Below are 27009 nucleotides of genomic sequence, written 5' to 3'. Positions count from 1 at the left end.
ACTCTGTGGGAGCCTGATAGCAAGTGGATGTTGGGCAGGAGCTCAGACTGACTGTAGAGCAAAGCAGAATGTTGTTGGCAGCAGTTAAATTTTACTGTTTCATTATAGCTGATGTGTCCTTGACTGCAGCTCTAATAAAAACATTTTGTGCGTGTTCTGAGTACTGTTTAAAAAAGAACATAGATGTAAGAAAACTGGAGTCTGCAGCTCTCCATATGTGGTGTTAGTACCGTGCAAGGTTTTCATCTATTAGCCAGATTGAGTGATCTGGTAGCCTCCTAAAAGAACTGTGCACATTGACTTTCTGGCACTGCTGATGAAAAGAATGCTGTTGGAACATTTGAGTTCCTGTTACTCTTCCAGGGAATGGATACAAAGGCTAAATGTGGTCCTCCCAGATGAGGGCTAAGGTATGCTAGCAGCAAGCTGCAGTGGAGCGTACATCATGGCTGTAAGTGTTCTGCATTAGACATCCACACCCACACACCCCTTTTTGGTTTAAAATCTTGTCGATAGCTGCATCTTTAATGGTGTGAATGCCAGTAACTATTTGAGCTTAGAAAAAACAAAACAAAAACCTAAAAAACCAAAACCCATTGCCAAGGGAAGAAGTATTGCTCCCACAGCCTTTTATAGCTTGCTTTAAGGAACAAGGTGTATGCAGTGATGATCCAGCTGCATTTGACAAGCAAAATTCTCCAAAATACTAAGTTCTCTGTGTGAAAACAGGCCATAGAGCAGAGGAGAAATATATATATATATATATTTTTTTTAATTATCCTTATAGGAGGGAAGATGTATAAACCTAATATTTGTTAAATACCAAAAATCCACTGAGGCCCAACTCCTTATTATCTCGCTTATATAAAAAGCTTCAACTGAGGTCTCAACTTTTTAAAGACCAGTCAAACAAATATAGAATATTAGTGCATAGGAAACAAAACTTCTTTATTTCTGGTGCTATGGACCGATTATTTTCCAACTTTTCAGTTACTGAAAGGTTGAGGCAGCTGTTCTTTGGGGGGATGATTGTGCTAGCTTTCTGGTGTGTTGCAAATACATGTGCAGAAGTTCATGGAACAGTGTTAGAATTGGAGATACAGTAGAGTTACGGCCTGACTCAGCATGGCTTGCGTACTCTCAAATCCCAATGAACCTGATGGAGTCTAAAACCTTTTGTCTGGACTCAGCCCTTTTTTCTACTGTCAATTACTTTGGTGATCTATTTTTGGTTTAGTATTATTTCCCATTATAGACATGATTAAAAACAATTTGGAAAATTTGCAGTACTCATTGTGGTGGGTTGACCCTGGGTGGATGCCAGATGTCCATCAAAGCTGCTCTGTCACTCCTCCTCCACTGCTGGACAGGGGAGAGAAAATTAATGAAAGGCTTGTGGGTCGAGATAAGGACAGGCAGAGATCACTCAGTGATTACTGTCATGGCCAAAACCAGACTTGACTTGGGGAAAAGTTAATTTAATTTATTACCAATTAAAACAGAGTAGGGTAATGGAAATAAACCCCAAATCTTAAAACACCTGCCTTTTACCCCCACCTTCCTTTCTGGGCGCAGCTTCACTCTGGATTTTCTCTACCTCCTCCCCCTGCGTGGTGCAGGGGGACAGGGAATGGGGGTTGCAGTCAGTTCATCATGCACGGTTTATGCTGCTCCTTCCTCCTCAGCAGGAGGATCCTTCACACTCTTCCCATGCTCCAACTTGTGGTCCCTCCCACAAGAGAGACACCACGAACTTCTCCAGCACGAGCCATTCCCACGGGCTGCAGTTCTTCATGCACTGCTCCAGCGTGGGTTCCTCCCTCAGGAGCAGACTGCTCCAGCGTGGGTCCCTTACGGGGTCACGAGTCCTGCCAGCAAACCTGCTCCAGCCTGGGCTCCTCTCTCCACAGGTCCTGCCAGGAGCCTGCTGCAGCACGGGCTTCCCATGGGGTCACAGTCTCCTTTGGCCATCCCACTGCTTCAGTGGGGGGTCCCTCCCCAGGCTGGGGGTGGGGACCTGCTCCATCATGAACCTCCCCAGGCTGGGGGTGGGGATCTGCTCCACCACACACCACCCCCCCCCGGCTGGGGGCACAGCCTGCCTCACCATGGTCCTCACCACGGGCTGCAGGGGAACCTCTGCTCCTGCACCTGGAGCAGCTCCTGCCTCCGTCTGCCCTGACCTGGGGGCTGCAGGGCTGCTGCTCTCACATGTTCCCACCCCTCTCTCCAGCTGTAGTTGCTGTTGCACTGGTTTCCCCACCCCCCACCTTGCTTCTTAAATATTTGTTATCCCGGAGGTGCTACCACCATCACTGATTGCCTTGGCCTTGGCCATCAGTGGGTCTGTCTTGGAGCTGTCTGGCATTGGCTCTGTTGGACAGGGGGGAAGCTTCTAGCAGCTACCTCTGTAGCTCCCCCCACTACCAACACCTTGCCACTCTAAACCCAGTACGCTCACATGTATCAAGGAGGAAATGAATTACCAAAAAGGGATCAGTTTTGGTTCTTCTGCTTCAATATGATCAATATGTTTCAAACCTTAGTGAAGATGCCCATATGCTTTCTGTATATTTTTTCTTAAATATCAAGTATTTTTGTGGAGAATTTTAATTTTTAGTTAGTTACACTTCTACTTCAGTGCAGGCATTTTGCTGGCTCCTGCTCTTACTTAATTGTTGTATTCAAAGGATGCAAAGTAAGAACACTTCTGTGTCCATTGATATTTTACAGGTGCAAATTACTCAGAAATGGCAGCATGTCACATAGAATGTTGTAAACGCAGTTTTACCAGGCAGGTCAGGTACCTTAAATAAAGCCCTTCTGGGCTGTAAAACTTTTAAAAGGATTCAAGCAGTTCTGTAAAGCTTCATATATGCTGTAATGATGTCGAGGCATCATGTGAGTGTTTCATGTTCCATAAAAGTGAGCTTCCAAATCAATGTATTGACTTTGCTTCTAAGCTGGAGGCACTGTAGTTGCCCAAGTTCATTTCACACTCAAATAGCAATCTAATTGAAGCAGAAAAGTCCCGATAACTGTTCTGGTTTTCTGCACTTGCTTCTTGAGCTTGCTTTGCCAGGCAGGAGTTAAATCATGCCCTCTGGAGACTGCAGTTGGACTCTCCAGTCACATTCCCTTTAGTTAAAATTGTGGTATGCCTCCTATGCAAGGGTAGCACAAAAAGGAACCATATTGGGATAAAAGACCTGGTACTCATTAATGTTCAGGGTTAAGTAGATATGTAGCTTAGTAAGGATCATACCCTACCATTTATTTTTGCTAATTTGGAATAAGAGAAAGGATTGAGGCCAAGAGAACCTTAGAAAGCCAAATGATTATTTTAACCCTTTATCTTGTTAGAAAGCAATACTTAAAAGGGGAAAAAACATCACCCTTGGTGACTGTTAGTCTTGTATCTATGAGCCATAGTTATTTTACAGGCATGACACAGAGGTAAGTGGTCTGTAATATTAGTTGTATACAGTTGTAGTTACAACATGCTACTTATGGAGCTCTTTAGACCAAAACAGGTTTTTGTAGAAAATTTCCTGTTACAAAATTTTCAGCTACTAGGTCAAAAAAATTAAGCATCCCAAACTTCCAGTTAACTTTTTGTTTGTAAAGATTGCATTTCTGCTAAAAATGCTTGAAAATTAAAAGGTTTTGATAAGGTTTTAGCTGGCATGTGTTTTTCTAAACTTTATTTGAAAAGTAATTTTTGAAGGATCTTTAATATTAAGAAACACTTTAAATAAGAAGGGCCAGTTATTCCCTTTTCAGAATTGCCTGAGAATTTTCTGATTCTTACAGCTTCTCATGTCCCTTTTTCTTTCAAGTCAAGTAAAGCAGATAGATGCTTAGCAATTCTGAAATTCAGGCTATATATCCAGGTATCTAGCTTTGGTTAAAACATTCTGGATCAGTTTATAAGAGTGATTATGGGAACTGGAGTGAAACCAAGTAATTATTATTTCCCAGACTTGAATTCTAGTTACCCACCTTGTACTCTGTCCTTTGCTTTTTTATCTTAGAGTAAAATCTGCTCTGGTGTTTTGTGTTTCTAGTTGCAGTTTCAAATTGTAAGAGAGTGATTCTTTTCAGGATCTTTAAAAAGTCCATACTTACCTTGCAAATGTAGGGGAAAAAAAAAAAAGTAAAAAAAATCGACTTAAAGAATTAGACAGGAGTCATGGAATGAGTGTAAATATTGACATACTGTCTTTGTAAGCTCCAAGTCCTACTGGGAAACTTGAGGTCAAGTTCACTTTAAGTCCTTGTACTCAAAATAAGTAAAGTGAGTGCTGAAAATGCAGTGTTCCTCAGTAAATGTTTTTACTTGATCTAAGGAGATTTAACCTTCCAAGATGATCTTGGCTAACTTCTAAAATGGATCACTGAGGATGTTTTTTTCGTCTGTTTTCTGTGTTCAAGTTATATCAGCGTTCACACTGAACTTTCAGGAGACTCTCTGGATATTTCATTTTATAAAACATCAGCAGCAGATGTAATTATGATGAAGAAAAAAAAAAGGGGACAACCAAGGCAGCTTTACACAGCTGTCCCTTTTCCCTCTGGGACTTGTTAAGTGTTATACAAACAAGACTCTCTGGTTGCCTTTGCTTGTACTGGGACTTGCAGTCTTTTCTCAAGCTATGCTGTCTGGCCTGTTTTGTTTCATTATTAATGTTTTTTTGGTGATTCACTTAGTACCATATAGCATGATAATTTGGCAGGCTTTATTACCTGTGAACAGGGAGAGTTTTCTTCTGAAAAATTACCCTGAGTATAGAGTGTGATCTGATGTGCTCTGCAGATTGTTTGGATGTATTTGTTTTCCCCTGGAATGTTAGATAGGGCTTTGATAGGAGAAAATTGAACACCACTATGTTAATCACTCTAGAACTGGCTTTTTTGACTTAACATTCAGCCTTCTGTTTAGCTGACCATGGCAGGCAGATGAATCTATCTTTGTAGAGTTGATTATGTGTAAGCCAAAACACAGCCTGCATGCTTATACCATAGTTGGCTTTGAAGTAATAGCAAGTATTGAGGACAGGGAAGACTTGTAGTGTTTTTTTGTTATGACTTTAATAGGAGGAAAGACTTCTGAGCAGCTATTTTTTGTGTGTCTAGTCATAAATCAAGATTGTAAGACCTTTGGAGCAGATGTATTTTGCCTAATCCTTTCTACCCTGTTTCGCTCCACAGACCTTTGATCTGTGATTAATTTGTGTGTATAAATCTGTGTATATAGCAGTTAGTTATTCATGGCAGAACCGTTTCTTGAAACTTGCACAAAGCTGGAAACTAGGTGAGTAGGGTATCCCTAGTGCTCTGAGTGTACAAACCTATAATGTGTTCTTAAACACAGAAACTGGTGCCCAGGCTTATTACCTATCACATGCAAAATATGTTTACCCTGATATTTTGAAATTACTGCTACAACAGGCCTCAAGGGCTCATTGTCCCCTTTGTGGGCACATGTTATTCCCACTGTTGACGATGGCAATTAGCTATACACATCAGGAGGGGGAGATACCCATTGGACTAGAACTTAGATAGCAGGGAATATGAAATTCCCCAGCTATTAGATGGTGAGAACAGCACAGGTTAAGCATCACTCCCACGTGGCTTGTCACCTCTGCATTTTGTGATTTTTTTTTTGCTAAGGAAACAGTAGTGGAAGTAGCAGCTGTGAAACATGATGATAGCACAGTGCTACCTTGGTAGAAATTGCAGCTCAGAGCTGCAGATCAAGTGTGGCACAGAACTTGAATGATGGAAGTGAGCTGTTTTTCTGGAAAAAGCAGCCACCCAAGTTAACCCTAGTAAAAGCTGACTGTCACTTGCTGGATTAATAAATGGTTGTCCAGAGAGAGGGCTGATTTGTGTCCTCTAAAATGTATTTTCAAATTTGTATTCAGTTATTTCTTTCAGCTGTTAGGCCAGATTTCTTCTCAGAATGTGATGTTCTTTGAATTACTGTGATTTATTGTTCCTCTTCTGGTATTGTCTGGATAGCTGATACCTTCAGTCACATGAGTGAAGTTTATGTATGTCAGATATGTCTGGACATAAATGGTGTTGAACTTGATATTCTCAGGTTTTTCTGCTATATAAATAATTGCATTAGGGGTTGATGGGAAGGAGTAATAGCATGCTGGTAACACCAGGTCCAAGAATGGTTTTGCTTATAAATGCTTGATTTCATTTTCTAGTTTTTTCTTTTTTTCTTCTTCATTTTCTGAATCCTCTTTGCTAATGCTGTGTGGAAGCTGTCAGGCGTGGGGCACTCCAGAACCGTTTAGGGCTCCTACACGTTTCCAAAATGAGACCTGCGAAAGAGATTCAGTCCTCTCTGCAAGAGAAACGCTCCCTCCTGCGGAAGAGAAGAACCTCTGCAGTAGCTAGGAGCAGCGATGGAGCATAATACTGTGATTGTGAATCAGCAGGATAAAGGGGCACAAGCCCTGTAGGAGGATTTGCAGATGCTAGAATTCAAAACTTTTTTTTTTTCTGTTTATTTTTTCCCAAAGCAGGTTCTTCAGATTTTGTATGACATCTTTCTAAAAATATATTGGTTGTAGCTGTTTGCTGTGTGTAAGCAAAACTGCATAGTTTAAATAACATAGTGTGGCCACAGCGGAATCTTTTGTGTTAAAGGGGTCTAAAGCAGCTGGTATTTATACAAATACTGCTTTCTGTAGTTCTGCTGGAAAACAACTCAGTATTTTGGGCACTTCTTTGAATTCCAGTTCATAGAATTTACATTACATATATATATTTTTTAAATTCTCTCTCCCCCTCCCCCCGCCCCCCCCTTCTAGTGGTGATAATCTGTTCTGTATGTCCTGAAGATCTGTATCAAAATGACTTGGATCTTGCTGCAGTTGGTCCTTGGCAGAAGGCTCTGCTGAGCTCAAAGCCTTGTCTAACTTGGAAAATACAACTGCACAGAAAGCATAAAGATGAATTTGTGAGGGAGGAGCTGGAACTAGAACTCATGCTGATATCGAATTTCTGCTAGAAACGGTGTTTTTACCTTTGAGCTGAGTAGGATTCATGCTTGTGATCTGAAGGTGGAAGGCTTTAGCTCATTAGCACATTAGCAAAACCCTGAGGCATTTACTTCCATAAATGCCAATGTTACTCCCCTGAGAATGAAGCACTTTGGAGGGGGTGGGGAGAGACAGATCGTTTAACATTACAGTGGAGATTTAAATTTGCCAACTCAGATTCATTGCCAGGTAGAGGACTGAGACAGCAGAGTGTGCACTGGCCCACTGCAGAAAAATGCTGTGTTGAGACTGGGTATTAGAATCCTGTTAACTGGCAAAATGCTAGATTATTATCTTGTTCAGAGCTAGCTCGGTTCTAGCTTCTGGCACACAGCAACATGGACATAAATTTGATTACAGAAGCTTGTGGTTTGGCATGTTCTTTGTAGTATCTAGTGCTGAAGTGAGATTTAGTTCTGTCTTCAGAAATTTACAGAATACCTGCCTATTTTGGTCCAGTGTGGAGTTATCTCTGAAGTGGGGAATAGTTGCTCTATTATGGAAGAATCCTTATTTATAAGAACTGTGAAGGTGTTGTAGTTTGGGTGAGTAGTCCATATGATCGTGCATGTCAAGAAACGCAAGCTCCTGAACTTGTGGGAAAGCAGAAACTTCTCCTGAGGCTGCACACAACGAAGGCTCAAGGCAGGGTGGTGAGGGCTGTGGGCAGCCGTGGCCTGTCAAGGAGGTTCAGCACCGTGTGTGCCCCTGACCTCTGTCTGCCTCTGACTTCCTCCTGCACCCCAGAGCACTCCGTGGCAGCTGCTCCTCAGGAGAAGTTTCAGCTTTGAATTCAAAGAGACTCATCAATAGCAAAGGGGAGTCACTTTTGCATATAAGTACTTGCACTAGGTTCTGCAAGATTGTAGCGTGTTTGCATGGGAGGAGAAGTGGCCTGCGGAGTTACAAATGGGATGGGGAGTCTTTTGCAAGAGGCTTACACCTTACAGGTGGCTCCTGGGTTTTTAAAGCTCCTTCATGGTGCCTATTTGCCCTTAGTAGCACCATCTAGTGATTGCCTGGAGTATTTTTCATTGCTGCTTTTTTTCCTCTGGCAATTCTAGTCTGGTTTCTTAAGAAACTGAAGCTTGTGCTAGGCATGTTTGTCCTGCTTTTCTTCCTTCTCTGCACGTCTCCACCTCCAATGTTACATATTTTCCGTGAAAATCGAGACTGAGGTCCCACACTGAGTTGCTTTGCGTTTTATGAGATTACATATCTGGACAGAGTACAGGGGATGAAATTAGTGTCCGTAATGACAAGAGGGGCTACAAAATGAGTTGAACCATAATATTAAAACACCATAGAATCCATAGGAGATGTACAGGAAATTAGTCTCTGTAAGTTCCATTGTTCATTGTGGTATACTACTGACAACAAAAGTAAAAGTTTTACTGTTTTTAGTATTCACATGGTAGTGATTTCTGTGAAGCAGCTGTGAGCTGGAAGAAAATTGCTTCAAATCCCTGAATCCTCAGCAGTTAGTTTGCTTTTACGGGAGCTGTGGGAATTGAAATAATCATGAAAATACAGAGGAGAAATCTTAGCAGAGCTGGGCATTTATTCTTGACTGTAATGACTAATAATTTGTACCTGCTCTTTTCAAATAAAGCTTTGCTTGAAAATTTGTAGTCCATGAATGAAATAGAATTGAAGATAAATGTTCTTCTGTTTTTGCAGCAGTTTAAAGCACTGATTTGGGTTACCCAATGCAGATTGCACTAAAGCCTTGTCCTCCTCCAGGATTTTTGCATCAAAGGGGCTATGCAGCAGGTAACTCATAAATGAGCTGATAGAACCAGCCTACTTTCTCACAGCATCCTAAGGACCATTACTTCACTTAATCTTTTATTTCTATGACTCTTTAATAAAAGCCCAGAAAGTATAGAAGTAGATGGACTGAAATTGATTCTACCTTTTTTCTCCTCAATTTAAGTTCTCCAGTATCAAATAAAATGTGGGGTAAAACAAGCTTGAATCTTGTGGAATGGAAAATTCTAGCATGGCACTTGTGATGAGTACATAAAGGAGAAAGATTTCCTGGATTTGGCACTTGAACTTGTGGTTAACTTGTGTTTTGGCCCTTTTTATTTGTAAATAATCTTTAAAATTGGGGTTATGTTCAACACATTAAAACACTTCTTTGCATGTGCTTCTGTGTGTGAATATACATATGAGCATGTGAGTTCTTCTCATCTTTCTCTCCAGAAAGTAAGAACTGGTTGTTGTACCAGATGTACTGTAAAAGAGAAAACTAGGTGGCTATTTAAGCGATTGCATTGTTTATCCACACAAATTATTAGCTTACATCAAGATTTGTAGTATGCAGAAATTAAGAATCTGAAAAATAAAAAGAAAATTAATACAGTCTTTAGAACAAGCAAACAGGAACAGTGACAGTGAAATCCATGAGTTTTTCTGGGCTACCTTACACTGTCTTGACAGAGCAAACACTTCCTTCTTGTAGGGAGAACAATTTAAAAATGATGCCGTCTGAAGAAATAATCACTTCGGATTTTAAGATTCCAGTTTCTTGATTTTTCACAGTCAAGTGTAGCTTCATGAAGTACTTGTCAGAAAGTGGATTGCTAAGAAAACACAGTTTAGATACGTGTTTTCTTTGGAGCCAGAGAAGTGAAAGCCAGTAGTGTGCACTAACCAGGGAGGATCTGTGCCTCTTCTCCCAGTAGAAAGTTATTCTTTTCATAGTCTGCTCTTCAAGAGAATCAGTAGTGGCAGAGCAGGTAAGAAGGCTGTGATGGTAACGTGGTTAATGTCTAGATTTTTGTATTTTGATTAGAAAAAAGATGGGTGACAATTGCTAAGAGGCTAGCCTGGCTGTGGTGTGATACAGGTTAAACACTGTGTTCTACCCAGGTGGAATTCCTTATAAGAATATAGTAGGTCCCTTGGTTTACACCTGGACTTCATTTATGTGGGAAAACAGGATGCAGCAGTCAGGGCAAGGAGACTGCTCTATGTTCACACTTTATCCTGGTGTTGAATTTGGGTTCAGACGGGGTGTGTACCCTGGACCTGGGGAATAACAAGTGCTCTCTGATTCCCTTAGCCACTTGTTCTTTTTTGTTGTAGCTGTGCCTCACGGGAATGCAGCTCAAAGACTGCTACTTGCACAGAGTAGGAAGTGGCACAAAACCAGAGCAATGAACCCTGCCAGGCTGAGCTGTGCCAACGTCTGCTTTGAGTGCTTCCTCGTATCTCTGAGTGGTGCTGCTCCGCAGGGTATTGATGTACTCAGTTGGTATGCCCTCTGTGTAGGACATACAAGGCTTCCTTGCCCATCCTGTAATATGCAATCTAGTGCTGTTTCCCCCATCCCCATGGATTATTACATTAGAAGTTATTGAATGACTGGGGACCTTACAAGGTTTGTAAATAGCTACTTGCAGCAGAGCCTTCGAGGCAAAGGAGTAATAAAAGATTGATAGCAAATGGTGAGAGAGAAGAGAAAGCCTTTTCTGTCTCTCTGTTACAGATGAGACAGAACATGAGGGGATGGTAGATAAGCTATGACAGTATTCACTAGCAACTGCTGACTGCCTGGAGAATGGTCTAGTGAGATCTGAAAGTTCTGAGATTGGTATGAAATCTGTAGAAAGTTACTGACGCTGAATTTAGTGAGCCAGAAGCTTAAAGCTACTTACCAATAGAACTCCGGAAGTTCTGTAGGAGATTTTTGAGGTTAGGAGCAATCTTTCTAGCAGAACCTGGAAGAAGAGGTGACTGAGATAGAGACTACCAAAGGAATTTTTTTGTGGGTTCGCTGGTATTGTATTTTCATTTGAAGATTCCTAGTGACTGTTTCCCCTGCTGCCTGTGTGTCAAAAGCTCAGTGTCTTTGAATATGCTTTGAGATTCTCCTGTCTCTCTTGCTGTTTCTATAGTACCATGGCTCCAAGCTCATGCCTCTCCACAGTTTTCCCTTTAGATACCTGGACAGAAGCTGGTGTCCCTGATCAGGCATGATCACTTGTGGATTTGTAGAATGGAGTGCATGGGAGGAAGAATTGTACTTACCTGTCCTAGTCATGGTTTTCCAGGAATGGAAAGGCTATGGGAAGACTGACAAGGTGGCTAGTAATCTCTCTTTCCTGTGCTGTTTGGATCATATCTTAATCCTGGAGCTGAGTATGTGGCAGCATTCCTTCTTTGCTTGCTTATTTGTGCTTGAGGGCTGCTGCTGCTAGCATTTCAGGGCTGAAGCAGAAGGAAGAATTGATAGCTTGCTTTATTAAAAACCAAACAAAACAAACCCACCAAAACAAACCTGCAAGAAATTTTCCAGCTCTGCTAGCTCATTATGTAACTGATTCTGTACCTGTATGCAAGCACAAAATGTTAGTTCTAGATCCCTAGTGAAAAATAAGCACTTTTCTAAGCTAGGGCAAATGATCTGTAGAGGAAATATTTTCACTGTATTTAAAACAAACATCTTCCCTGGAAGTATTTCCTCAGTGAGTTATACTGAATTTGTATTAAAATGGTTGGGTCTAAATTCTTACAGTTCTGTTTTAAGCAAGAGCAGTTAATCCATGTTTTAGCATATTGGGGCAAATTTGTTCTTCCGTACGCTTTGGTGGGACTTTGCACCAGGAGTGCATTGGCACCCTTTCTTGGTTTCTTAGCCATCCACCTCAAGGGTAGCAAAGTTCATTGTGCATTTGAAAATGAGATGATCAGCACATTTATATATGACTGTTGCCTTGTTCTGATAGACAGAGTGTTGCAAGCCTTTGAACAGTGTTCAGTCTGTGACAGAACTGAAAGACACATGAAGTCTGAGTTTTTTTGTTTTGTTTTAATGCTTTTAAATCTTTGGAGTGCAGTCACATCATTTTCATATGGAACAGGGGTGACTGCAGTTGTATTTTCACACAGTAGCATTTCTTGCATTTGCTCAGCTTGCCTGTAGTGTAGTATTTAGGCTGAGATGTCTCTGAAGCCAGAAGTAAAAATAATAAAGTTAATTCAAAACCAAACCAAACCACACCAGCTTTAGACTATATATTCTATATGTAGAATTGGCCAGGCCTTGTTCTCTACAATAAGTCTGAAAGGTGGAAGTACCTTGGTTGAATCTGTTGGCACAGCGACTTAGACTGAGCAGAAAATAGTGTGTGTTGTGATATTATTGCATGCTACTACCACTTCTCTGCAGACAGTGCCCTCTTGGCTTCACATTAAACTCATAATGGTTCAGTTTGAGCTTCTGAGAACATTTGGTCCCTGTAGCACATATGTTGTAGCTTAATGTAGATATTACCAGCAGTGTTACCACAGTCACTCCTGTAACAGCAGGATGGCACCTAACCTTGCAGTTACCATGCTGGGAATGGGCAGAAGGTCCATCCTACCTCCGACACAGTCGTATGGTTCTTGCCTCCATCATCATCAACTGGTAGTTTATTGTCACTTCTCTCAGGACTGTTCGAAGGCTGCAGAAGTTACCGGATGGGATACCATGCTGTTCCTCGCTGTTTGGGATAAAGGGAGTAGAAGTGTCTGTCCTCTGGGGAAGGGAAAGCCATTACAGATAGCACATGAAGCACTTGTAAATGGCAACACTGAGACTCAAGTTTGTCTAAATAAGGAAAAAAAGAATATCAAAGCCTTACACTTGGTCAATGCAGATGTGCTGGTATGAATTATTTTTTTAATTTAAGATTTTTGGCATCAACATTGATGGAAAAGCTGTCATTGTTTTTAAGCCTTGTCTCCAATGGAGATCTGTTTGTATCTATGCACTCATACTGGAGTGGTGCAGCTCACTGTGGGTCAAAAGATTACAAACTCCAATGATAACAGCGAGAGAACTCGCAAAAGCTCACGATTCTTGACTTGTGTATATATTACTATACAGAGGAATTCCATGAGTGTTAGAGCACTGTAGAAGCAATCTACGTAGTTGTCTCAGTTCTGCAGCACAGTAATAGCTGATGCTGCAGGACCTCTACCACTGACCATCAGCAGTGCTTTCTGTAGTCCAACGTCACTTTTTAATTTTTTGGGGAACTGGACATTTTTTCTTATTTACAGTCAGGATATAGTTGGAATGCCTGTGAATTTCTTCTGCAGGAAGAGGCAGAGAAGTTTGTATGTCATGTATAAGATCAGTCACGGGTTTATCCTTCCTGAGCGCACAGAACAAGCTGTGTTGATTAATAAGAGAAATAATCAACAACTTTGAGGTAGGGACAGCAAAACCAATGCAGAGAGGACTGGTTTGGCTCTTCCTGGGTTGACACAGCCTTGTCTTCCTAAGGCTGGAAGCCAGGGCTCACAGGGGTTTGAAGCCTTGAATGCTGGTCTCAGGGAGAGGAGGAAAGGAAGCAATCCAAGGAATGCTGGCAAAAGCTGCCAAGCATGCAGCAGGGAAGGCCTGTGGCCAGGAGCGCCTGTCTCTCCTAGCCAAAGATCTGGAGTAGCTGCACTGAGGGGACTTTCCACTTAGCGCTTTGTGAGCTTTGTAGAGCTAAGGGGAAACATGAATGTTGCAAGGCTCATTATACTGCTGCTTTGTGCTTCGGAGTTGACACGGCTATTAAGGCAATGCTTAGTGCTTTGAATTCTGAAAGCCACAGCACTTGTTTCAGATCTCAAAAAGACGTTAGCATTTAAAACATGCCATGTCCTTATTTAATCAAAGCTTTACAGAGAGGCTCTAGAAGAGTAGAATGGTTCAACATAACACATGCATCAAAATTTAACATGGGAAGTGAGACAGGTGTTCTTAACCCAGCAGAGACCAACCTCTGCTGGCATGTAAAAGCCTTGTATTACAAAGCTTACAGCTTCATTGTACAGACATTCTGTCCACATCTTTTATAGGAAGTTGTAATGAACAAGGTTTTCTGAGACTCTGCTAGTCTGGAATCAGTCAGGGTCACACTGCACCTGCAAACCAATGGGCAGAGCCTCACCTGAAGCCAGTGAAACCTCCCCAACTTATGTTAGCAGGGCATGGAGACTTTAGCAGTATTTTTTCTTCTTCAGATACTGTCGGATGGTAGAAGCCTGTAGTAGCTGTAATAAACACAAAGCGTTGTGCAAACTCTTAATGTTCTAATGTAAGCCCTGTGCAGGGTTGCAACTGTAATAATCATGACTAATAACTGGCTTTTGGATGCTGTTACTCAGCTGTCTGAAAGTGCTAACTGCTACTGAAATATAGATGAAAAAGTGACTCTGAAAGATTCAGTATATTTATTTCAATCTTATTAAAAAAAAAAGCTGGACACTTCAGGAGAAAAATCTTCAAGTCTCTCATGTATAAAACCTTCAGACATGAGTGCTTTGTGGTTTTAGCTGGATTGACACACTGTCAGCATTTTCTGACATTGTAATGAATAAAAATAAATATATATTTAAGCTTAGTGTATTGTTTCCTGTTCTGAATCAACATTCAGTTCGGTACAAAAATGGAAATACTAATTAGAAAAAGCTGTGTAACGAACAAACTTCTCTGGAGATTAAACGCTGCTGATTGAATAATGCATCAAACTGTCACAGCAACAGTTTTTTTGGTGACTCAAGATTTATGAATATTTACCAGAGTTGTCCTGGATGAAAGAAATTCAAAACATTATTTTCCAGGGAACTGCTGGAGTGTTGGGTCTCCTTTATTAGGAACAAATGTTTGCTTTGTTAGCAAAGCACTTGTTGAGCAAGGGGAAACCGATGGGACTATTTTGCTTTACATGTGCAGAAGAGCATCAGCGCTGGTGGTATGGATATGCAACAAACACCACTCGAATAATCTTCTATTGAGGAGCAATGCAAGGCCATCAAGCCACGCTTCTGTATGTTTAAACCTCATCTAGGGGAGAAGGATTTACACCTGATAAATGCCATTTACGCCTTCCCCTAGAGAAGCTGTTAACCAGCCATCCTTTCTATCATTGCCATTGTAAAAGGGTGCTGCAATCCTGGGCAGCGATGCTGAGGCTCAGGATATGGAGCTTGGGCTTGCTGTCCTCTCCTTCCTTTGGAAAACAGCTCCTCCATCTGCAGGCTCTTTCTTGACCACCCTCTGAACTGAATTGCTACAGGGCTTGTTAGGATGTAAGAAAGGGGCTGCCCCATTTGGCATTAATACAGGTACCAGTATTTATCTTGGGAAGGGTGTGCTTCCAGCTAGCAGAGTGTAACAGCCCTCCTGTGCCAGCACAGGCTAGATGTATTCATTGTAACATCTCCTAAATGCTGAAGAGCTCAGATGTTGTGGGCCAAGGATTTCATAGAAGCTGAAGTCAAAGTGAAGGCCTGCCTTAGATGTTTTATTTTACTAGGGCAGAAGTTTCTCTGTTATGTATCTTACATATTTCTTGCTGATGTGCTTTCAGTTCACGTGTACAAACAAAATACACCAAAGTATGCCAATTGTTGAAGAATAAAATCACTTTCTAGTAGTGCAGACATAGAATCGATTGACAGCTGGAAGTTTGCTATTATTGAAACCTGTTATCTGGAAACTTCTGCTAAAGTGCCGGCAATAACACTTCTGTCTGAAGTACAGACTTCATTCAAATTTGCTCAGTTCATTTTTTTCATTTTGAAGAATTCTTTCTGTAGTCTAGGAAAAGTCTTAAGAAAGAAGATTATTTCTAGAATTTCACTGCAGTTAAATCTGCCTGTGTAATATTGCCTCAGAGCGCGGATGCAGCTGGCTAGCTCACTGTTTCAGTGCTACTGCCAGGCTCTTTCGTCTGTAGAAATCTGCAAACAGTCAAGCTTTTTGATTACTAAGTCAATGGATGAAAATATTTCTTTGATGTCTCACTTCTGTCCTAAATCTCTACGTTCCACACTATGTTAATGCAACAAAATGCAGCTGAGTTCTGTTGAAAAGCTCTATTGAGTGTTATTAAATTAACTGTCTGCATTCTAGTGTATTGGATCTCTATTTCCTAGAAACAGTAGCTTTGGGTAAAGAACATAAGGTAATTTGGACTGGATTCTCAGAAAGCACCGACTACATAACCTCTGCTGTCTGACTTTCTAAAACCGCTTCCTTTTTCATACAGTATTTTCAAGTCATTTAGGTGGTCAGACTAGAGAAGAAATTGTTTAAGTCCTTTATTACAAAGATCAAAAGTCATGGTTACCATTTACATACACAATTTACAAATTATACACAAAGGAAATACCAGATACGCAAGAACTGACAGCTTGCTTCAGCCCAAGTTGGGGGTGGGACAGTGTAGTTGTTTCCCTGCTTTATTTACTGGAAGAAAAGATATGTTTGTTTTTTGTCATCCGTACGTGTTAAACACTATCTAGTGTTTATGTAGCACCTTTATCATAACCATGCAAATGCTTACATGCTTATCTTTATTTGAAAGAGTGCAATGCACATATAAACATGTGCTGGGATCTGCACTCTTCATGCTTCTGAGTGTTTGTTGGTCAGAAATCCTGTTGGTTTTGGTATAATACAGTGGTCAGGCTTGAGAAAGTTGATTTGTAGGATTTAGCAGATTTGAGCAACGTGTCATTAAAACAAAGGTGTAGATTACTACCAGAACGCTAAGAACTAAATTAAGTATGGCTGCTGTATCTTTCAAGAATACTATGTGATCTTAAGATAGATATTAGCCATGTTGTTAGATGTCTTCGATACCACAACTGATTTATTGCTTTTCCTTCATTCAGGTTAGCATGTTTTATACAGTTTCCTAAAGCTATTTCAGAGACTGGGAAACTTAACAACAGAGAATCCTATTTTGAGAGATTTGGTAAATTAGTAAACTTCACAGAATGTCTTACAGCACTTAACAAAAGGGAGAATGATTTTCCAAACCCCCGGTATGAGAGCACAATATCAACAGTGCAGTAGCTGCCATTTAGCTAAACCTACACATACCCATAATCTGCACTTTTTGCTGTCCACTGGGATGACATGTAACACAAAATGCTTAAAGTGCACACCGATTTAGGAGCAAACACAACTGTAAGTACAGAAATCACTGATGTGATGTGGCATCCAAATTCTAAGCAATAAAGCAAAACACTTCACAAAAGTTGTTACATCTAGTGGGAATAATCCAAATACTTACAACAGTATTATGACAGTATGACTTTCTACCCAGCTATCAAATATTCTTTACCATGAACTTTTCAGTATTCTCGGGGTGATAGATAAAGAGCGTTGCAGATGTCATGGTAAATTAAAATACAGTAATAGGCAAAGATTTCAATGGCACCAGCTGTATATACAGCGTAGTCATCAGAACCTTATGGAACACAGCAATGTTATGGTATGCCTTTGTTAAGGCTTCTTGCTGGTTTAAAAAGGTAGATTTTTTCCTTAGGGAGATTGTCCAGCAGTATTGGTTTCACTCTCTTCAGTGGAAGGTCTCTTTATTGATCCACATAAGACTGCGCGTTTCGTTTGGTTTGCATTCGTACTCAATACTGCCAAAACTGTTTCCCCACTGGCAGTGATCCCGTTTGTGGTAGTTGTAGAATTTGACTTGCCAGACTGTTTCAAAAACGCCAATGTCGTTAAACTGCAAGGAAGAGGGAACAGCAGGGTTAGTGAGCTGATTATTTTGTTGATTTCTCTCCCTTAATGAGAAACAACACTCTTATGAAACTGTGGAACATAAAGCAGCTGACAGGAGGATTATTGTTCCTCAAGTCAATAAATCAAAGACCGATAAAGCCTGCTCTAGCAGTCACAAAGTCTTTTATGCTTAGGCATACGTAAAACATAAAGGATCAGATTCTCCATGTACTGTCCTCTTGCACTGATATCTGGGAAAGGCAAGGGAGTAAAAATGTTCAAGTTCTCATCTGGAGAAATGTTACTGACAGCAAGAATCAAAGCTGCAATCCTTCTTAAGATGACACAGCAGTAGCTGGCCTGATGATCTTGGCTTGCATATGCTGTAGGTCAATCAGCACTGATCTGTAATGACACAGGTCATCACCTCACCTTCATACCCTACCTAGAGGCTGCAGTTAGCATTGGTAAGTTTCCTTCTTTTGCTTAATTGTATTTTTTTTCTCTGCTGTATTTTATTTGCTCTGTTATATTTTGTAGCCTTGCATTGGCACAGTCTTGATTGAGACACGCTGCTATAAGACCACTTGCTTCTTCCCTGGAATTCTCTTCTGCAAGTTACATGAAACTTACGCAAAAGAAGTTCTTTGTGCATTTCTTTAATTGCTAGTTGTACTACGATACTGCAGCTTTTCAAACTTAGATAGGAGTAACAGAAGCCAGGAAGGAGATAATCAGTATGTTTAGCCGGTAACTGTCTAATACAGTGAAGGAGTAGACATTAACAGTAAGTTATCTGATTGTGCTTGCAACTTTGAAGTGAATGAGACTATGGTTACGTTAAGTTCTGTAGAATAAAATCTCCTTTCTGTTTTTTTAAGCACTGCTGGACACCCTTAGAATATTGGAAAAACCTTATGAGTGAGGCTTTCAAGGATAGATTTCAGTTATAATGATGATGTAAAATGTGGGTTTCTGTGCCTTGAGACCTTGCAGAGATTCTGAAGTGTGGGTGTGAAGCCTGTACATATTGCTGTTGGTCCCAGTAGTATGGTTTGTTGATTGTGTTACGTTGTTAGAAGATACTACACAGTGGATTCAGAGCTACTGAAGAGCACTGTTCTTCAACATTTTTTCCTTTTGAATATTTCCATCACTCACTTTAATGACAGCTTCTTCACTTGACTGTTTTCCATTCCCATCATGTGTCTGGGAGCTGACCTTTGATCATCTGCCTGTTTTAATCACACTTGCAATGTCAGTATGAAAGCCCTTTTACAAAGTGACTCTTCCCGAGTTGCAAGCAGAGCCTTCTGTATCCAGTTTTCTCAGAAGGACATCTTTTTAATTATTTTTTTTTTAAGTCGAGATGTGGTTTGTAAGCTGCTGCTGCATAATGGACCTTGCTTTAAACCTTCCCCCAGACCACTGTGGTAAGTTAAATTTAGCCATGACAACAGCAGGAGTTGCTGTGTGCTGTTAGTGGGAGGTTTTTATTCGTCTCCAGTTCCAAGTGTTACCTTAAAGGAGCAGCTGAAATATTTCTACCGCTTCCTTTGACTAAAAGAGGATGAGATGTACAGGCTATTTTATCTCTCCCTAAATCTAAAAGCTTAATTAAGGATATATTTTTAATTAAACATCTCTGTTAGTAACCCTGATACACTCATAATGCAAGATAGTAAAGCTTAAGCACATTGGGTATTACGGTGCGCAATTCACAAAGAGCAATTGTCAGAGGAGCATCAGCCACCCTCAGTGTGTAAACTGAGGAAGAAAAAGCTTTTCTAACAGCATTTGTAGAAGGTGATACGGTACAAGAGCAGCATTTCATCAATGTATGGAGGATCTGAATTTCAACAGGATAGAGGAAGAAAAAAAATTCTATCTACCCGCAATGACCCAGTCTGCTGAGCTACCCTGAGCAGTTTGACTGCTGTGGATTTCCAGGAGAAGGAAAGAATTAATTGCAGAGCTTTTCCGCTACCCTGTGCCCCCACCCACCCCCACCCCCACCCCAGCCCAGTACTTAGCGGATACAGCAGCTCTGTGGCATAATGAGCATCCTGCATGCTTAGAGCTCCCCTGAATTCCCATGGCTCTGCCACTGAATCCTGGCTTCTCCGCTAGGACTGTGTACGGGGTTCCCCAGGGAGGGGGGATGGCCCTTGGAAGCCTGTTTCCCTGTCTGCTGTCCTCTGTCATCCAGTGCTATAGGTGTGAATAGTTATTTAATCACTCCCTCTGAATTTGCATGTTAGGATGATTTGGTGTCTGGTTATTACTGGGAGTAGAAGTCTTTATTCAATCTTACTTTAGACTGACCAAGAATAACATGAGACCCAAAGAGAGGTTTCTAACTTAGTATTTGTTAGACAATTCAGCAGTTTCTGGAGAACATGCATAATTGAGCATTCAGGTAACAGAAATGCATCCTCTGATTCTGAATTCACAAACAGGATTGTTGTTTTATGTGTATAAACTATGCTGTAATAGGTCAGATGTCTACTAGTCAGTTAAAGTAGGACCACAAATAATTATTTGTCTAAAGTTTTGAAGTGGATGGGAAATAAATTATTATGGACTTCTGTGGACCTTCTGTCTTTCAAGCATTAGACAGGCTGTATCAGTTTGGTTTTTAACTGCAAGACTGGCCTCACAATCTATTTCTAATGTGAGTTCAGATCTTAGGCTTTCAGTAGTGTCCTTATTTCCCTGGGATGCATCGGGATCCTGCCTCTTCCAGAAAAGGAACTGGAGGCAGAAGTTCCTCATAGCTGAAGGAAATAGGAAAATTTAAAGCTGTATGCGATAAGCCCAGTTTTGAAGATTCAGGACATAGGTATTAGAAGCAGTTTTTAGACTGGGGTATCTGAGGCTGCTCCCCTAAATCTGTTATGGCTCTGTCTGGCTAAGCAGCTAAATGATGAGTTAAACATGTTAAATCCCTATCGAGTTTCCTATACTTAATACTTAGAAGTATCAATTGTGGATGTACAAGTCTGTACTGAAGAACCTCTCTATCAAGACGAGATCCTAAAAGGGGTTGAGGACCTGCTTAATGCTTGAAAATCCTATTAGCTTCATGGTTAGTATCGCAGGATTCCATTTGTAACAACATCTCTTTGGGCAAATATTGTGGCTACCCCTCCTGATGCCACAACAAACCACGGCAGAGCTTGTAGCTGAAAATCAGACCCTCCAGGCGTTTCTTGGAATTACTGTATTTCTGACTGACTTGGTTTCTCCATAAGAAAAGTCAAACTTCCAGATTTTCAGAGTTCACATCAGTGCTACACTTAAGGGTAAAGGTGGCTATCAAAATAGGGATGCCTTTAGTCAAAGAAGCTGGTTTTTTTTGGAAGCACTGCCCTTTCACCTCCTGGTATAAGGACATGGTGAAATATAACTGTAATACTAAACAGCGGCACCCAGTAGCCCTGTTCTGCTGGTTGAGAAGTCATACTGGGGGTTTGGGTTTCCTGGGTGTTAAGAGGAGATGACTGTATAGAAAAGTGATTAACGTGAACAAATACTTCAGGGCAGTCTTATTAACGTAAGATTATAAAGTGGTAACTGTTAATGAGATGTAGGTCTCCAAAATAAAGTTAGGCATGCTGTAATTACTAGAAACACCAAATGGAGATATTACAGTTCTTATTCAGAAGGGTATTGCCATGCTAAATGATGATTCCAGAAAAAAATAGTGAAGATAAAGATCAAGATAAAGTCTTGTGTGCAGTGGAGCAGAAGTGAGAAAGCTGAAATCTGGTGGGCTTGGCAAGGTTCTAAACTTGTGTAAGTTGGAACAGACCCTTAAGAGAGCTTCAGATGAAGATGGCTTACTGCCCTTTTTCCCCTTTTGGTACAGGAGGTGTAGAATAAACAGCAGGAATCCCTCACAACAGTAATAGGAGAGGGGGAAAAAACCCGCAAACAACCAAACCAAAGCCAAAGCAAAACAAATCTCCCTCTGCACCCCGAGCCTACCACCCAAAGAGTGCTGTGGAAATCTTACTGCTGGTTCTCCCTGTCTTCCATCTCAGCTCTGTTGCCTTTCAGTTTGAAGCTTTTGCCATCTCACTGTGGGGCCATGGCACATACTGATTCTGGCCCTTGGAACTTCTCTTTAAGCTTGGGGTGAGGAACCACTGGAATAAGAACTTAGGTTTGTGGATGCAGAGATCATGTGGTAATGGAAGCATATGGGGAAAGGGAGAAGACAGCCTTTGGGGTGGGGTGGTGCGTGTTCTCATGGCTGCTTTCGGCCTTTGGCAGGTTCTCGGGCATCCTGCAGATGACAGGTGGAAAGGGGAGAGTAATCAGCCCTTGTGCTTGGGGCATGCTCTGCTCCAAAAATCCTGGCGGTGCTGTACACCAAGGGCTTGGGTTTGGGCTTGCCTGGTTCCTAGCCAGGGACCTTGGTGGGGGTGGCCTGAAGTCTGTAAGAAGCCCTGCAGAAGAGGTGAGAGGTTCAGCTCACATTTCTTTCTGCTGCAGCACCCCAAAGGGCTTTGCACGTCTCTAGAAATCCCCCTACTGCATCCTGGCCCTTGCTGCTCTCTTGGCTTCCCCTTGGGAAGCAGAGCTTGTGTTTTCCAGCTAGGTTATAACCAGTGGTGTTACTGACAGAAAGCAAAGAGGAGGGCAGCAGCTCCGCCCTGGAATATTTCACCTCCACACCTCTCTCTGTCAGACAAGCCCCTAATGCCCTCCCTCATCTTCCCATGCCAGGCTGGGAGAACCGCATACCTGCATGTTGACCTGGATGGGCTGTCTCTCCCCGCTCTTGGTGTGGGGCACTCCTTCTGTGTCGTAGATCCCGATGTAAGAGGCCACCTGTGCATCCCTCGATTTCTCTTCCAGCGGGACATTGACACCCCCGATGCCCATTGTCCTGCAAAGAGACGGATGGGATCCAGCCTTCAGCAGCCCAGCATGGCACCTCCCCTGGCAGCTTGGAACCGGCGTGGGCTTGCAGCCTGGCAGCCTCTGTGCGGGGGGATGCCTCAGGGATTTTAGCAGACCTGCAGGTGCTGCTGACTCACTGGGGCTCCTGAAAAATGTCAGGGCTCTGCAGTCACCCGGGGGAGGTGTAGAAAGAAAAGGCAGGAGGGATCTGATCTCCAGCAGCTGGGGAGAGGCGAGTTGAATCTCCTCTCCAGGGCTGCCTCTCCACCCAGCACCGGTTCTCCGTCTGCATCCTCACTGGTCCCAGGCCCTGCTTTGCCGTGGTGCAGTGAGGCTTGGGTTCGGTGCATCCCTGGCACGCAGGGCCAGAGGCGCCCCTTCCCCTGTCTGCAGGGCAAACCGCAGGGAAGGAGGGAGAAAAGGAGCTGGGCTTGGAAGAGCTTCGGGAGAAGGTGGGGAGGGAGAGGGAAGGAAGCGATTCCCAAAGCGCAGCCTCTCCCCCGAGCCAGCCGGGCAGAGAGCACCGGGAACAGCTGGCCAGGGACCCAGAAACGGGGCCACCAAAGCACAACACGGGGCGGGGAGGGAGAAATGACAGAAACGCCGCGTTGTCAGCCTGCCAGGAAAAAATATTAAACCTCTAAAAATAAAGCGCCGGGGAAGGGGGGGCCGGGGGGGCTGCACTTACGTGGCCTGGACGGTGCCGGGCCGCAGGGCCACCTCGATCTTGTACTTGGCCCCGGTCAGCAGCTTGATGGTGCGGTTCTGCCCGAAGCGTTGCCCGTCCACCTTGAAATAGACCGCCCCGTCGTTGGGCTGGATCTTGAGGGAGACGCTGATTTTCACGAGGCCGGGAATGTCGTCCATGGCTTGTCAGCGGAGGAGGGGGAGGGGAGGCTGCGCTCCTGCGTCCCCCTCCGCGGGAGGCGGCTGGCCGGGACGGAGCGAGGCTGCGAGGGAGAGGAAGAGGAGGAGGGAGGAGGAAGAGGAGGGGCTGCGGATCCTCGCCAGCCCAGCCCTTCCCAAAAGCCGCGGATGATGGATATTTGGGTTTTTCCCTCCCCCTAATCGCGGCGCAGCATCTGGGCGGCGGCTGCCCACTCCCCTCCCGCGCCGCCCCGCAGCCCGGCCTGGGGGGCGCTCACAGCTGCTCAGGCTGCGCCCGGTTTCCAGGGAGTTAATCCGGCCCCGATTACGGCAGCCTTAATCTCGCCATCGGGCCCGGAGGGAGCACGGGGGGCCCGAGCCGAGCCGTGCCGTGCCGAGCGGTGCCGTGCCGTGCCGAGCGGTGCCGTGCCGTGCCGTGCCGTGCCAAGCGGTGCTGCGCCGAGCCGAGCGGTGCCGTGCCGTGCCGAGCGGTGCTGTGCCGAGCCGAGCCGAGCCGTACCACCGTGCGCCGCCGCCGTTCAGCACCACGGACGCGGACAGCGGCCCGGGCCGGCAGCGCCCCGCGGGGGCAGCCCCCCCCCCCCCCGCCCCCTCTCCTGGCCGAGCCCTGCGCCGGGCCGGGGCGGCTGCGCCGCTGCACGCAGGGGCCAGAGCTCCCCGAGGCGGGTGGGAGGCAAAGGTGCGGGTTTGTGGCTCTTCGCTCCCCCCCTGTACCGCAGCAGGTTTTTGTGGGACACCGCGAGGGTCGGCTCCCTGAGGTCCACGTCAATATTTGGTTCGGGGTTTCTGTTGGGATTGTTTAGAAGCACTTTATTGCAATCTTATTTTCATAGGCAAAAATCCCTCTGTCATTGCAGTATCAGATCAGAATCTCATTTCTTTAAGTCTAATACTACTTTTTACCTGTAGCTGGTACCGTTTCTTTAAGGAGAAAGATCTTTGACGTGAGATCATCTCATAATTCAACTCTCCTGTCCAACAGATTGCTTTTAACCCAGAAGCAGGTTGGTGTGTCCTTTCCATTCTTTTCTATTTATTATTCTTTGCTGTTAAAGCTGCAATGTTCTTATGGCTGACACGAGACTTGGGCCACAAACATTATCTTTTTTTAATGGACATCATGGCAGGGTTAATGATTTTGTAAGGAGAATTTCACAGCTACATGTTGTGCTGGACCTGATCTTTTCTTTGTTTTTCTAAAGCTTGGATGCACATGTGGGTGAATGTATATAAGCCAAATACAGCATCATTCAGCTGCATTTCTTTGTGCGTGCAAGTTAGCGAATTTTGTTGTGGACATTAAGCAAAAGAATACATTCTGCTGAAAAATTAACCTCTGGAAAAAAATTATAGTAATCCTACTGTATTTGCCTTGATTAGGTATCCAGCTAAGAACAGCCTTCATAATGTGTCCAGCCGGCCAGGTTTGCACGAAGGTAAGAGCAGGCCATGATCCCTGTCTCTTCAAACTATGTATGTGATGAGGTTTGTAAGGAACATCCTACCTTCAACAGCAGTCACCGGCAGCAGGGACTCCCCTGCAGGGAAGTTTTACACAGTGCAATCATCACTTCTCCCACAGAACAGCAAGAATGAAACAAATGCTATTTAACCCCCCCACATTTCCCTGTGTATGATGAGGTACCAGCATTATCAATGTTAATGTATGAGACGAATCCTTTGGGTTTGGTGACTCACCTAAGACTCTTGTTTTGTCAAAAGACACCTAATCAAAGAATAGTTACATGTAATCACGTATGAAGTTGCAGGAGCAACTCATCCCACAGTGGGGAACAACATTTGATCCCGAATCATACACTGAACTCCATTGATTTGTTGCCAAGATCTTTGCTAACTTCAAAGGTTCTCAAAAGCAGTCACAGAAAGTTCGGTAAAATGAATCCCTCCACCCACTGTCAAGGTCAGCAATAAATGGTCTTGAAAATATCTTGGAAATTATCAGATAATCGAGTGGTATGCACAGGTTTTCACATGAGGAAGCAGCTGCTATGTATAGTCAGGTATCTAATAACAGTACAGCACCATATGTGCATTTCTCCCAGTCTTTTTTACTCATTGCAAGAGACTTCTCATTTTTCATTATATTCTGCTGAAACTGCTGCATGTTGTAGCTTGCCATTTCGCTTGCAGCGATTCCCAGTTCTGTAAGTTTAAATGTAATTCAGTATGAAATCACAGAGGCCTTACACATGGGGAATCTGATAATATCGCTTAAAGTGGTGCGTGAAAAATAATGGCCGTTGCCAAGGATCACTTTTACTCGCCTCATGGGCGAGGCATATTATGTTGTAGTAAATTGTGTGTAGCTGAAAACATTGACTGCAATTAGTTTCCCAAGTACATGAGAGGTCAGATCTATAACGAGTCTTTTTTTTCTCTTATTATTTCTGCCTGAATGACCATCTTTCTCTGGACACAGCTCAGGCTGTGACTTTATTCCAGACCAGTATGGCAGAAAGTGGCAAACATGAAGGAGGACTAAAAAGCATCATGTTATGGATTATGTATGCATAGGCTGAGTAACTGTTTTACTATGTGAAAGTGAAATGTGGTGAGAACAGAACGTTTTTACGAAGAAGGAATTTTAACTGTAGGCATTGCCTTTTGTTTTATCAATCTGATAACTTTGCATGTGTTAATGCGTTTACTTATCTGATCCTGCCATATGCTCTTCATCAGTGTAGATCAAGAGGAAGGGTTGTCTTTGCTAAGTCTTTCTGGGAGGTTAGCTTTGCTGCTGCCCACCTTAATGGCCCTGACCAGCCTCACCTGAGGCCTCTACCCACACCTCTGCCCATGGGCCCTGTTCCAGCTCAGCCCTGGCCCTTCAGTCTCTGCTGCAGACGTATTAGCCATGTGTGCTATTGATCTCGTTGTGCAGGCTGACTGCATGGCTTGACCCCAGCCCATCCCCACGGAGGTGCCCGATGCTGAGGGAGGTGGGGTGGGCCCTGGCTAGGGAAACCCATGCCCTTTCAGTCCCCATAGGGATTTTCTATGGGTCCCAGCCTCCAGGCTGTGGCATGGTTACCTGATATTAATTGCTTGCTATTCTGTAGGGAGCAAAATGCCTGCAGGAAAAAGGAACCAGCGTGTTTTTTGCCGGGAGCACAGAGCGAATGTGCTGATGTTTACAAGATCCAAAGCTAAACAGATCATCATAGACTTGGGACAAGGTCCCATTTCTCCTAAGCCACAGCAGTATTTTACTCCCAGGAACAAAGAGATAAATTTGTGTCTATTCCTTCATTCTCTACACCTAGATTTGAGGGGTGGGGTTTGGAACCTTTTTGCACTTTGTAAAGTGCAAAACTGCTTTTGGGTTTTTCTGGGGGGTTGCTTTGTTGTTTTTTTGTTGGCTTTTTTTTTTTTTTTAAGTTCTTCAAATTTACCTTTTGTTCCCCTGGTACCTGAGACTTTCCAACCTGTTGTCTGGAGTCAGCAAGGTACATTGACCTAATTCTGTTCCCTTGGGGCAGGAGCACTGCAGCCCTCCCCTGTGCCCTGGCCAACCCCCTAGTGCTTCTGAGGGGAGTTGTGAGCTCCCTCAAGTGAGCTGCAGCCAGCGTGCTCGCCTGTTCTCATCCCTTTTTTTCTTCCCAG

The 27009-nt window shown here is 43.3% G+C and overlaps 1 protein-coding gene across 1 annotated transcript; it reads right to left on the bottom strand.

Annotated features, from left to right (window-relative positions):
- Positions 1-16144: 16144 nt before the first annotated feature.
- On the bottom strand, positions 16145-23763 carry CNRIP1 (cannabinoid receptor interacting protein 1). Its single transcript, XM_040597556.1, has 3 exons — positions 23186-23763; positions 22339-22483; positions 16145-17590 (listed from the first exon to the last, which is right to left on the bottom strand). The coding sequence occupies exons 1-3, from the start codon at positions 23362-23364 to the stop codon at positions 17426-17428; spliced, it is 489 nt and encodes a 162-aa protein (XP_040453490.1). The 5' UTR covers positions 23365-23763; the 3' UTR covers positions 16145-17425.
- Between the last annotated feature and the right edge of the window lie 3246 nt (positions 23764-27009).

The sequence above is a fragment of the Falco naumanni genome, chromosome 6 (assembly GCF_017639655.2).
Source record: "Falco naumanni isolate bFalNau1 chromosome 6, bFalNau1.pat, whole genome shotgun sequence".
Classification (NCBI taxonomy): domain Eukaryota; kingdom Metazoa; phylum Chordata; class Aves; order Falconiformes; family Falconidae; genus Falco; species Falco naumanni.
This window is presented reverse-complemented; position numbering and strand designations above follow the sequence as displayed.